Raw genomic sequence first — 13,639 nt, forward strand, 5'->3', positions numbered from 1 at the left:
GTTGTGTCCTCCCCCTCCCAGTTACAGTGGAAGGGAATGTGAATTAGCAGCCATGTTGTGTCCTCCCCCTCCCAGTTACAGTGGAAGGGAATGTGAATTAGCAGCCATGTTGTGTCCTCCCCATCCCAGTTACAGTGGAAGGGAATGTGAATTAGCAGCCATGTTGTGTCCTCCCCTCCCAGTTACAGTGGAAGGGAATGTGAATTAGCAGCCATGTTGTGTCCTCCCAGTTCAGTGGAAGGGAATGTGATTAGCAGCCATGTTGTGTCCTCCCCATCCCAGTTACAGTGGAAGGGAATGTGAATTAGCAGCCATGTTGTGTCCTCCCCCTCCCAGTTACAGTGGAAGGGAATGTGAATTAGCAGCCATGTTGTGTCCTCCCCCTCCCAGTTACAGTGGAAGGGAATGTGAATTAGCAGCCATGTTGTGTCCTCCCCCTTCCAGTTGCAGTGGAAGGGAATGTGAATGAATTGAATTGGTAGTACCTCCAGACCACGCGTTGGGGCAGCCTGCCCAGGGCTCCAGCCAGTTTGTGAGTGATGTCCTCTGAGAGGTATTTGACCCCGGCGCCAAACGATACCACCACGAACCCGTGCTCCGCCGTGTCATTTACCCACGATTCATAGTCCTGCAGCACACACACAGAGAGACGCACACACACAGACACAGAGAGACACACACACACAGACACAGAGAGACACACACACACACAGACACACAGAGACACACACACACACACACACACACACAGACACAGAGAGACACACACACACACACAGACACACAGAGACACACACACACACACACACACACAGACACACACACAGACACACACAGACACACACAGAGAGAGAGAGAGAGAGAGAGAGAGAGAGGAGACAGGTCAAATCTAGACATAGGACTATCTGTTGTCCAACACACACACACCTAACACCCCGTGACTACTGTCTCCACGACTACTGTATCCCTGGACGCTGTTTACACCATCATCAAACTTTATTGATATAAAACAGAACCATAACAGAATGTGATGTCACACGCCAGCACAACGGTCACGTGATCATTCTACTTCCTGTCTGTCTCCCGGGACCCTGAGTGAGGTGATAGTCCCCGCCCTTCTCTCTGTTTCCCTTAGCAACAGATCTAGGATGAGCTTCCCCCTCCCCTCTCACCCGATCCTAACACACACACACACACACACACACACACACACACACACACACACACACACACACACACACACACACACACACACACACACACACACACACACACACACACACACAGAGAGCACACACACACACACACACACACACACACACACACACACACACACACACACACACACACACACACACACACACACACACACACACACACACACACACACACACACACACACACACACACACACACTAACTAAATAGGTAAGTAGGTCATGTTGGTGTAGATCTAAAGCCAACTGATGTAGCATAGTAAACAGAGCTGTTTGTGCTTTTGGTTCAGGGAGGCTTCCTCATTTGTCATTGTCACAGTGTGTCTCAAATGTCCCTCTATTCTCTATGTAGTGTGTGACTGGATATGGATCAGGGTGCCATTTTGGGCCTAGCAGCCTTATTAAAGGCAGGAAGGGGTTCTGTCTAGCTAACACAAATACAGGTTCCTGTTATTGTTAGACTGTATTGTTAGCCTTTAGGCTATCAGCCTCCTCTAAGACAACTGAGCTAGCTACATGTTGGGTCAAAGTCAGAAGAAGCCTATGCAGGTTAGCAAAGCTCTTTAGCCGTTAGCAATGTTAGCATGATGGTTAACTGTGTCTCATTACATACCCTGTTATTAAAGCTCTTTAGCCGTTAGCAATGTTAGCATGATGGTTAACTGTGTTCTCATTACGTATCCTGTTATCAAAGCTCTTTAGCCGTTAGCAATGTTAGCATGATGGTTAACTGTGTCTCATTACATATCCAGTTCTTAAAGCTCTTTAGCCGTTAGCAATGTTAGCATGATGGTTAACTGTGTTTCATTGTATCCTGTTATCAAAGCTCTTTAGCTGTTAGCAATGTTAGCATGATGGTTAACTGTGTCTCATTACGTATCCTGTTATCAAAGCTCTTTAGCCGTTAGCAATGTTAGCATGATGGTTAACTGTGTCTCATTACATATCCTGTTATCAAAGCTCTTTAGCCATTAGCATGATGGTTAACTGTGTCTCATTGTATCCTGTTATCAAAGCTCCTTAGCCGTCAGCAATGTTAGCATGATGGTTAACTGTGTCTCATTACATATCCTGTTATCAAAGCTCTTTAGCCATTAGCATGATGGTTAACTGTGTCTCATTGTATCCTGTTATCAAAGCTCCTTAGCCGTTAGCAATGTTAGCATGATGGTTAACTGTGTCTCATTGTATCCTGTTATTAAAGCTCCTTAGCCGTTAGCAATGTTAGCATGATGGTTAACTGTGGCTCATTACATATCCAGTTATTAAAGCTCCTTAGCCGTTAGCAATGTTAGCATGATGGCTAACTGTGTTTAGCTGTTAGCATGACATGCTGCAGCCAGTTAGCTAGCCTGGTAATAGGGAACTATAGTGCCCTGTGTTGGTTAATAATGCATTGCATACGTCACATTAAGACACATTGTGCCAGAACACTGAGCCCAGTGAAAACACTCAATGGAGTGGATAGAATCACTAAACATTAGCCTAGCATGCTAACAACCTAGCTATACATTAAGACACATTGTTCCAGAACACTGAGCCTAGTGACACACTCAATGGAGTGTATAAACAATAGCCTAGCACGCTAACAGCCTAGCTCACCAAACATTAGCCTAGCACGCTAACAAGCCTAGATGAATGTCTGCCATTGTACAGTCCGGTCTGAAAAGGCCTCATTTGGGTGACTGGGAGGGAGGGAGGGAGGGAATGATGTGAAGACAGAGGGAGAGAAGGAGAGAGGGATGAGAGGGGAGGAGAGAGGGAATGATGTGAAGACAGGGGGAGAGAAGGAGAGAGGGATGAGAGGGGAGGAGAGAGGGAATGATGTGAAGACAGGGGGAGAGAAGGAGAGAGGGATGAGAGGGGAGGAGGGATGGTCTCTAGGAAGATGTGTGTGTGTGTGTGTGTGTGTGTGTGTGTGTGTGTGTGTGTGTGTGTGTGTGTGTGTGTGTGTGTGTGTGTGTGTGTGTGTGTGTGTGTGTGTGTGTGTGTGTGAGCTCTGGGGATGGCACGGGCTATAAACCTAGGACACACTGGTCCCAGTGTCTCTACAGCACAGACCCTGTACGTGTGTTTGTATCACAGTCCCAGAGAGAGAGAGAGAAAGACGGGGAGAGAGAGAGAGAGAGAAAGAGGGGGAGAGAGAGAGAGAGAGAGAGAGAGAGAGAGAGAGAGAGAAAGAGAGAAAGAAAGAGGGTAGAGAGAGAGAGAGAGAGAGAGAGAGAGAGAAAGAGGGGTAGAGAGAGAGATAGAGAGAAAGACGGGGAGAGAGAGATAGAGAGAGAGAAAGAGAGAAAGACGGGGAGAGAGAGAGATGGGGGGCGGAGAGAATTGTTGTGTTACAATGGTCCTCTTTTCCACCCTCGACCCTCGACCCCACCGCCAGAACAATGCCTTCTTATTGGCTAAAGCCACATTCCACAACCCTCCACACTGGATGCCGGCGGCCCGCGCTCTCTCGTCTCCGTACGTCAGAGCTGACCCCAACCTCGTAGGTTGACCCCTGAACCATTTCCCCACCCCGCACGGCATGGCAAGGGCCAACCCAGCCTGCCAGATCGATAAAAGAGAGCTTTGAAGTGGGTGTGAGACTTTTTAACTTTATTTAACTAGGCAAGTCAGTTAAGAACAAATTCTTATTTACAATGACAGCCTAGGAACAGTGGGTTAACTGACTTGTTCAGAGGGCAGAACAACAGATTTTTTTACCTTGTCAGCTCAGAGATTCAATCTAGCAACCTTTCGGTTACTGGACCAACACTCTAACCACCAGGCTACCTGCCACACCAAACAAGGAGAGAGAGAGTGGTAGAGAGAGGTAGAGAGAGAGAGGGAGAGAAAAATGGAGAGAGAGAGAGAGAGAGAGAGAGAGAGAGAGAGAGAGAGAGAGAGAGAGAGAGAGAGAGAGAATAGATGCTCAGAAGGCACTTACTGGTCCGAGGCCAAACCACACGACTAACAACATTAAACACTTTATTGGACACTTTATGGAACACAAAGCCTGAGGTCATCTCACCCTGAAATATCCAAAGCCTGAGGTCAGCTCATCCTGAATCAGCTCATCCTGAAATATCCAAAGCCTTCATCATCTCACTCCTGAAATATCCAAAGCCTGAGGTCAGCTCATCCTGAAATATCCAAAGCCTTCATCATCTCATCCTGAAATATCCAAAGCCTGAGGTCAGCTCATCCTGAAATATCCAAAGCCTGAGGTCAGCTCATCCTGAAATATCCAAAGCCTTCATCATCTGCCTGAGGTCATCTGTATTTTGGTCCAAAGAGCAGGAACCTGGACATCACCAAAGAAATCAGAAATACAGACATTGTCATCCTACAATAAACCTGGTATAGAGGAGACGGACCCACTGGTTGCCCTCTAGGTTACAGAGAGCTGGTAGTCCCATCCACCACACTACCAGGTGGTATAGAGGAGATGGACCCACTGGTTGTCCTCTAGGTTACAGAGAGCTGGTAGTCCCATCCACCACACTACCAGGTGGGTGGTATAGAGGAGACGGACCCACTGGTTGTCCTCTAGGTTACAGAGAGCTGGTAGTCCCATCCACCACACTACCAGGTGGGTGGTATAGAGGAGACGGACCCACTGGTTGTCCTCTAGGTTACAGAGAGCTGGTAGTCCCATCCACCACACTACCAGGTGGTATAGAGGAGATGGACCCACTGGTTGTCCTCTAGGTTACAGAGAGCTGGTAGTCCCATCCACCACACTACCAGGTGGGTGGTATAGAGGAGATGGACCCACTGGTTGTCCTCTAGGTTACAGAGAGCTGGTAGTCCCATCCACCACACTACCAGGTGGGTGGTATAGAGGAGATGGACCCACTGGTTGTCCTCTAGGTTACAGAGAGCTGGTAGTCCCATCCACCACACTACCAGGTGGGTGGTATAGAGGAGATGGACCCACTGGTTGTCCTCTAGGTTACAGAGAGCTGGTAGTCCCATCCACCAAACTACCAGGTGTGAAACAGGGAAGGGTAGCTCAGATGGGTATGCTAATTTGGTATATAGCAGACCTAACCCACTCTATTACATTAATCAAAACAGGAACATTTTACATTTGGCTAGAAATTCAAAAGGAAATGATCTCAACAGATAAAAATGTCCTCCTGTGTGCTACCTATATCCCCCCACTAGAATCCCCATACTATAATGAAGACAGCTTCTCCATCCTACCTATATCCCCCCACTAGAATCCCCATACTATAATGAAGACAGCTTCTCCATCCTGGAGGGGGAAATCAATCATTTCCAGGCCCAGAGACATGTACTAGTCTGTGTTGACCTAAATGCCAGAACTGGACAAGAACCTGACACCCTCAGCACACAGGGGGACAAACAGCTACCTGGAGGTGACAGCATTCCCTCCCCCATATGCCCCCCTGGACACAACTATGACAACATAACCAACAAAAACGGGTCACAACTCCTACAGCTCTGTCAGATGCTGGGTCTGTACATAGTCAATGGTAGGCTTCGAGGGGACTCCTACGGTAGGTACACCTATAGCTCATCTCTTGGCAGTAGTACTGTAGACTACTTTATCACTGACCTCAACCCAGAGTCTCTCAGAGGGTTCACAGTCAGTCCACTGACCCCCCTATCAGATCACAGCAAAATCACAGTCTACTGGAACAGAGCAATACTCAATCATGAGGCATCAAAGCCAAAGGAACTGAGTAATATTAAGAAATGCTATAGGTGGAAGGAAAGTAGTGTGGAAACCTGCCAACAAAACTATTAGACAACAACAAATTCAATCCCTTCTAGAACAACTTCCTGGACAACCCCCCCCCCCCCCCCCCCGGAATATTATCGCTTTTTTACGAGAAAAATGGCATAAAAATGGATTTTAAACAGCGGTTGACATGCTTCAAAGTACGGTAATGGAATATTTAGATTTTTTTTGTCACGAATTACGCCATGCGCACGACCCTGATTTACCATTTCAGATAGTGTCTGGGACGCACAAACAAAACGCCGCTATTCGGATATAACGATGGATTATTTTGGACCAAACCAACATTTGTTATTGAAGTAGCAGTCCTGGGTGTGCATTCTGACGAAGACAACAAAAGGTAATCAAACTTTTATAATAGTAAATCTGATATTGGTGAGTGCTAAACTTGCCGGGTGTCTAAATAGCTAGCCCGTGATGCCTGGGTTATGTACTTAGAATATTGCAAAATGTGCTTTCACCAAAAAGCTATTTTAAAATCGGACATATCGAGTGCATAGAGGAGTTCTGTATCTATAATTCTTAAAATAATTGTTATGCTTTTTGTGAACGTTTATCGTGAGTAATTTAGTAAATTGTTAGCGAATTCCCCGGAAGTTTGCGGGGAATTTGCTAGTTCTGAACGTCACATGCTAATGTAAAAAGCTGGTTTTTGATATAAATATGAACTTGATTGAACAAAACATGCATGTATTGTATAACATAATGTCCTAGGGTTGTCATCTGATGAAGATCATCAAAGGTTAGTGCTGCATTTAGCTGTCTTCTGGGTTTTTGTGACATTATATGCTAGCTTGAAAAATGGGTGTCTGATTATTTCTGGCTTGGTACTCTGCTGACATAATCTAATGTTTTGCTTTCGTTGTAAAGCCTTTTTGAAATCGGACAGTGTGGTTAGATTAACGAGAGTCTTGTCTTTAAATACCTGTAAAATAGTCATATGTTTGAGAAATTGAAGTAATAGCATTTCAAAGGTTTTGAAAATCGCGCCACAGGATTCAACTGGCTGTTACTTAGGTGGGACGAATTCGTCCCGCCTAGCCCAGAGAGGTTAACACCCCGGCCGTCCTACAATCTAAGCTAGATGCCCTCAATCTCACACAAATGATCATGGAACCTACCAGGTACAACCCTAAATCCGTAAACACGGGCACCCTCATAGATATCATCCTAACCAACCTGCCCTCTAAATACACCTCTGCTGTTTTCAACCAGGATCTCAGCGATCACTGCCTCATTGTCTGCATCCGTAATGGGTCTGCAACCAAACGACCACCCCTCATCACTGTCAAACGCTCCCTAAAGCACTTCAGAGAGCAGGCCTTTCTAATTGACCTGCCCGGGTATCCTGGAAGGATATTGACTTCATCCCGTCAGTAGAGGATGCCTGGTTATTCTTTAAAAGTGCTTTCCTCACCATTAAAAAATCCCTATTCAAAAAATGAAAAACCAGGAACAGATATAGCCCTTGGTTCACTCCAGACCTGTCTGCCCTTGACCAGCACAAAAACATCCTGTGGCATATTGCATTAGCATCGAATAGCCCCTGCGATATGCAACTTTTCAGGGAAGTTAGGAACCAATATACACAGGCAGTTAGGAAAGCCAAGGCTAGCTTTTTCAAACAGAAATTTGCATCCTGTAGCACAAACTCCAAAAAGTTCTGGGGCACTGTAAAGTCCATGGAGAATAAGAGCACCTCCTCCCAACTGCCCACTGCTCTGAGGCTAGGAAACACTGTCACCACCGATAAATCCACGATAATTGAGAATTTCAATAAGCATTTTTCTACAGCTGGCCATGCTTTCCACCTGGCTACCCCTACCCCGGTCAACAGCTCTGCACCCCCCACAGAAACTTGCCCAAGCCTTCCCCATTTCTCCTTCACCCAAATCCAGTCAGCTGATGTTCTGAAAGAGCTGCAAAAAATGGACCCCTACAAATCAGCTGGGCTTGACAATCTGGACCCTCTCTTTCTAAAATGATCTACTGAAATTGTTGCAACCCCTATTACTAGCCTGTTCAACCTCTCTTTTGTATCGTCTGAGATTCCCAAAGATTGGAAAGCAGCTGCTGTCATCACCCTCTTCAAAGGGGGAGGCACTCTAGACCCAAACTGTTACAGACCTATATCTATCCTACCCTGCCTTTCTAAGGTCTTCGAAAGCCAAGTTAACAAACAGATCACCGACCATTTCGAATCCCACCGTACCTTCTCCGCTATGCAATCTGGTTTCCGAGCTGGTCATGGGGGCACCTCAGCCACACTCAAGGTCCTAAACGATATCATAACCGCCATCGAAAAAAGACAATACTGTGCAGCCGTATTCATCGACCTGGCCAAGGCTTTTGGCTTTGGTTTCTCAAAAGAGTTCAGTGTGTCAAATCGGAGGGCCTGTTGTCCGGACCTCTGGCAGTCTCTATGGGGGTGCCACAGGGTTCAATTCTCGGGCCGACTCTTTTCTCTGTATACATCAATGATGTCACTCTTGCTGCTGGTGATTCTCTGATCCACCTCTACGCAGACGACACCATTCTGTATACTTCTGGCTGTCACGAATTCCACCGAAGTTGGTTCCTCTCCTTGTTCGGGCGGCGTTCGGCAGTCGGCGTCACCGGTCTTCTAGCCATCTTCGATCCACGTTTCATTTTCCATTTGTTTTGTCTTGTTTCCCTACACACCTGGTTCTCATTTCCCCTCATTAAGTGTTGTGTATTTAACCCTCTGTTCCCCCCCATGTCTTTGTGTGGGATTGTTTTATTGTAAGTGCTTGTGCACATGTTTACTGGTGCGCGTCGGGTTTTGTACCCATACTGGTATTTTCTTTATGCCGTTGGTTTTGATATTAAACTGCTCCGGCTATTACCTAGTTCTGCTCTCCTGCGTCTGACTTCCCTGCCACCGGTTACGCACCCCTTTACACTGGCCCTTCCTTGGATACTGTGTTAACTAACCTCCAGACGAGCTTCAATGCCATACAACGCTCCTTCCGTGGCATCCAACTGCTCTTAAATGCAAGTAAAACTAAATGCATGCTCTTCAACCGATCGCTGCCTGCACCTGCCCGCCCGTCCAGCATCACTACTCTGGACGGTTCTGACTTATGTGGACAACTACAAATACCTGGGTGTCTGGTTAGACTGTAAACTCTCTTTCCAGACTCACATCAAACATCTCCAATCCAAAGTTAATTCTAGAATTGGCTTCCTATTTCGCAACAAAGCATCTTTCACTCATGCTGCCAAACATACCCTCGTAAAACTGACTAGCCTACCGATCCTTGACTTCGGCGATGTCGTTTACAAAATAGCTTCCTACACTCTACTCAGCAAATTGGACGCAGCCTATCCGTTTTGTCACCAAAGCCCCATACACTACCCACCACTGCAACCTGTATGCTCTCGTTGGCTGGCCCTCGCTTCATACTCGTCGCTAAACCCACTGGCTCCAGGTCATCTATAAGCCTTTGCTAGGTAAAGCCCCGCCTTATCTCAGCTCACTGGTCACCATAGCAGCACCCACCCGTAGCACGCGCTCCAGCAGGTATATCTCACTGGTCATCCCCAAAGCCAATTCCTCCTTTGGTCGTCTTTCCTTCCAGTTCTCTGCTGCCAATGACTGGAACGAACTGCAAAAATCACTGAAGCTGGAGACTCATATCTCCCTCACTAGCTTTAAGCACCAGCTGTCAGAGCAACTCACAGATCACTGCACCTGTACATAGCCCATCTGTAAACAGCCCATCCTACTACCTCATCCCCATACTGTTATTCTATTATTTATCTTGCTCCTTTGCATCCCAGTATCTCTATTAGCACATTCATCCTCTGCACATCTATCACTCCAGTGTTTAATTGCTATATTGTAATAATTTCGCCACTATGGTCTATCGTTACCTCCCTAATCTTCTACATTTCCACACACTGTATACAGCCTTTTTCTACGGTATTATTGGCAGTATGTTTGTTTATTCCATTGTATATTTATTTGTTTATTGTTTATTCCATGTGTAGCTCTGTGTTGTTGTATGTGTAGAACTGCTATGCTTTATCTTGGCCAGGAAGCAAGTTGTAAATGAGAACTTGATCTCAAATACCTACCTTGTTAAATAAAGGGTTAGGGTTATATAGATATAATACTGGAGGAGACCAACACTGGAGGAGACTAACACTGGAGGAGACCAACACTGGAGGAGACCAACACTGGAGGAGACCAACACTGGAGGAGACTAACACTGGAGGAGACCAACACTGGAGGAGACCAACACTGGAGGAGACCAACCATAGATATAATACTGGAGGAAACCAACACTGGAGGACACCAACCATAGATATAATACTGGAGGAGACCAACCATAGATATAATACTGGAGGAGACCAACACTGGAGGAGACCAACCATAGATATAATACTGGAGGAGACCAACACTGGAGGAGACCAACCATAGATGTGTGTGTGTGTGTGTGTGTGTGTGTGTGTGTGTGTGTGTGTGTGTGTGTGTGTGTGTGTGTGTGTGTGTGTGTGTGTGTGTGTGTGTGTGTGTGTGTGTGTGTGTGTGTGTGTGTGTGTGTGTGTGTGTGTGTGTGTGTGTGTGTGTGTGTGATATATATATATACTAACCTGAGGTAATGGGCTGGCAGGTTTGGTCAGTATCCCTCCTACATAGACAACATGTGGTAAAGTGGGCCTGGGAAACTCCAGGGCCAGATCAGTAGACAACATCCACAACCTGCTCCCCTGAACCAGGTCCTGCATGGCCACCCGCGGCTCCACGCCGTGCTTCCTCATGATGCGCTCGTACTTCGGTAACACCAGGTACTGAACGCCGAACCGGGACACCAGGTACACCGCCGTGTTGACGATCCTCTGGACTAGAGACATCCGATCGGTGAGGAGAGAGTTGAACTCTGGGACGTACGAGAGAGGGGCGGGAGCGCCGACCTCCGCCGGGTACCACAGGCCCGTGGAAAAGACGGCGTAGGGAACGCCGAGGATGTGAGCGATCACGAACCCACACATCTCGTTGGGGTCGACCAGTAAAAGGTCAAAGTCGGCGTCCTTGAGTTGGGTCATGACCTCTTTGTTTCCCACCACGGCGTCGCAGTTCTGGGCGTAGTGATCTAGAATGTCGAAGAGTTCCAACGCTGTGAGACGACCGGAGAAGATATTGCTGACTTTTGATTGGAGGAAGCTGTCGGCTGTGGAGGTGTTGAAGATGCCTGGGTAACGCTGGAAGGTGTAGTGGGGGGAGGGGGGCACCTAGAGAGGAGAGGAGAGGAGAGGAGAGGAGAGGAGAGGAGAGGAGAGGAGAGGAGAGGAGAGGAGAGGAGAGGAGAGGAGAGGAACAGTCTTTATTATCCCAGGGGGCAATATAGTAATATGTACACAGCTCACAGTACTAGGTTACTACAGCTAACAGTACTAGGTTACTACAGCTAACAGTGCTAGGTTACTACAGCTAACAGTGCTAGGCTACTACAGCTAACAGTACTAGGCTACTACAGCTAACAGTACTAGGCTACTACAGCTAACAGTGCTAGGTTACTACAGCTAACAGTGCTAGGTTACTACAGCTAACAGTGCTAGGCTACTACAGCTAACAGTACTAGGTTACTACAGCTAACAGTACTAGGCTACTACAGCTAACAGTACTAGATTACTACAGCTAACAGTACTAGGCTACTACAGCTAACAGTACTAGGCTACTACAGCTAACAGTGCTAGGCTACTACAGCTAACAGTACTAGGTTACTACAGCTAACAGTGCTAGGTTACTACAGCTAACAGTACTAGGTTACTACAGCTAACAGTACTAGGTTACTACAGCTAACAGTACTAGGCTACTACAGCTAACAGTGCTAGGCTACTACAGCTAACAGTACTAGGTTACTACAGCTAACAGTACTAGGCTACTACAGCTAACAGTGCTAGGCTACTACAGCTAACAGTACTAGGCTACTACAGCTAACAGTGCTAGGCTACTACAGCTAACAGTGCTAGGCTACTACAGCTAACAGTACTAGGCTACTACAGCTAACAGTGCTAGGTTACTACAGCTAACAGTGCTAGGCTACTACAGCTAACAGTGCTAGGTTACTACAGCTAACAGTGCTAGGCTACTACAGCTAACAGTGCTAGGCTACTACAGCTAACAGTGCTAGGTTACTACAGCTAACAGTGCTAGGCTACTACAGCTAACAGTGCTAGGTTACTACAGCTAACAGTGCTAGGCTACTACAGCTAACAGTGCTAGGCTACTACAGCTAACAGTGCTAGGCTACTACAGCTAACAGTGCTAGGCTACTACAGCTAACAGTACTAGGCTACTACAGCTAACAGTACTAGGCTACTACAGCTAACAGTGCTAGGCTACTACAGCTAACAGTACTAGGCTACTACAGCTAACAGTGCTAGGCTACTACAGCTAACAGTACTAGGCTACTACAGCTAACAGTGCTAGGCTACTACAGCTAACAGTACTAGGTTACTACAGCTAACAGTGCTAGGCTACTACAGCTAACAGTACTAGGTTACTACAGCTAACAGTACTAGGCTACTACAGCTAACAGTACTAGGCTACTACAGCTAACAGTATAGGCTACTACAGCTAACAGTACTAGGTTACTACAGCTAACAGTGCTAGGTTACTACAGCTAACAGTACTAGGCTACTACAGCTAACAGTGCTAGGCTACTACAGCTAACAGTACTAGGCTACTACAGCTAACAGTACTAGGCTACTACAGCTAACAGTGCTAGGCTACTACAGCTAACAGTGCTAGGCTACTACAGCTAACAGTACTAGGCTACTACAGCTAACAGTACTAGGCTACTACAGCTAACAGTACTAGGCTACTACAGCTAACAGTGCTAGGCTACTACAGCTAACAGTGCTAGGCTACTACAGCTAACAGTGCTAGGCTACTACAGCTAACAGTGCTAGGTTACTACAGCTAACAGTACTAGGTTACTACAGCTAACAGTGCTAGGTTACTACAGCTAACAGTACTAGGCTACTACAGCTAACAGTGCTAGGCTACTACAGCTAACAGTACTAGGTTACTACAGCTAACAGTACTAGGCTACTACAGCTAACAGTGCTAGGCTTACTACAGCTAACAGTGCTAGGCTACTACAGCTAACAGTGCTAGGTTACTACAGCTAACAGTACTAGGCTACTACAGCTAACAGTACTAGGCTACTACAGCTAACAGTACTAGGTTACTACAGCTAACAGTGCTAGGCTACTACAGCTAACAGTACTAGGTTACTACAGCTAACAGTACTAGGCTACTACAGCTAACAGTGCTAGGCTACTACAGCTAACAGTGCTAGGCTACTACAGCTAACAGTGCTAGGCTACTACAGCTAACAGTACTAGGTTACTACAGCTAACAGTGCTAGGTTACTACAGCTAACAGTACTAGGCTACTACAGCTAACAGTACTAGGTTACTACAGCTAACAGTACTAGGCTTACTACAGCTAACAGTACTAGGTCTACTACAGCTAACAGTGCTAGGCTTACTACAGCTAACAGTGCTAGGCTACTACAGCTAACAGTGCTAGGTTACTACAGCTAACAGTGCTAGGCTACTACAGCTAACAGTGCTAGGCTACTACAGCTAACAGTGCTAGGCTACTACAGCTAACAGTGCTAGGCTACTAC

General features: G+C 46.6%; 1 protein-coding gene across 3 annotated transcripts in view; it reads right to left on the bottom strand.

Annotated features, from left to right (window-relative positions):
- ugt8 (UDP glycosyltransferase 8) overlaps positions 1–13,639 on the bottom strand; it is a 95,423-nt gene that overhangs the window by 29,308 nt on the left and 52,476 nt on the right. For all 3 annotated transcript variants that reach the window (XR_014392042.1, XM_082974035.1, XM_082974034.1), the window contains exons 3-4: positions 10,593–11,231; positions 486–628 (exon numbers count right to left, since the gene is read on the bottom strand). Coding sequence is in view for 2 of the 3 variants with exons in the window: in XM_082974035.1 (XP_082830161.1) it covers positions 486–628; positions 10,593–11,231 (782 nt within the window). In the remaining variant the exon portion in view is untranslated. The remainder of the gene's footprint in view (positions 1–485; positions 629–10,592; positions 11,232–13,639) is intronic.

This window comes from Salmo salar, chromosome 04, assembly GCF_965601325.2.
Source record: "Salmo salar chromosome 04, fSalSal1, whole genome shotgun sequence".
Taxonomy (NCBI): domain Eukaryota; kingdom Metazoa; phylum Chordata; class Actinopteri; order Salmoniformes; family Salmonidae; genus Salmo; species Salmo salar.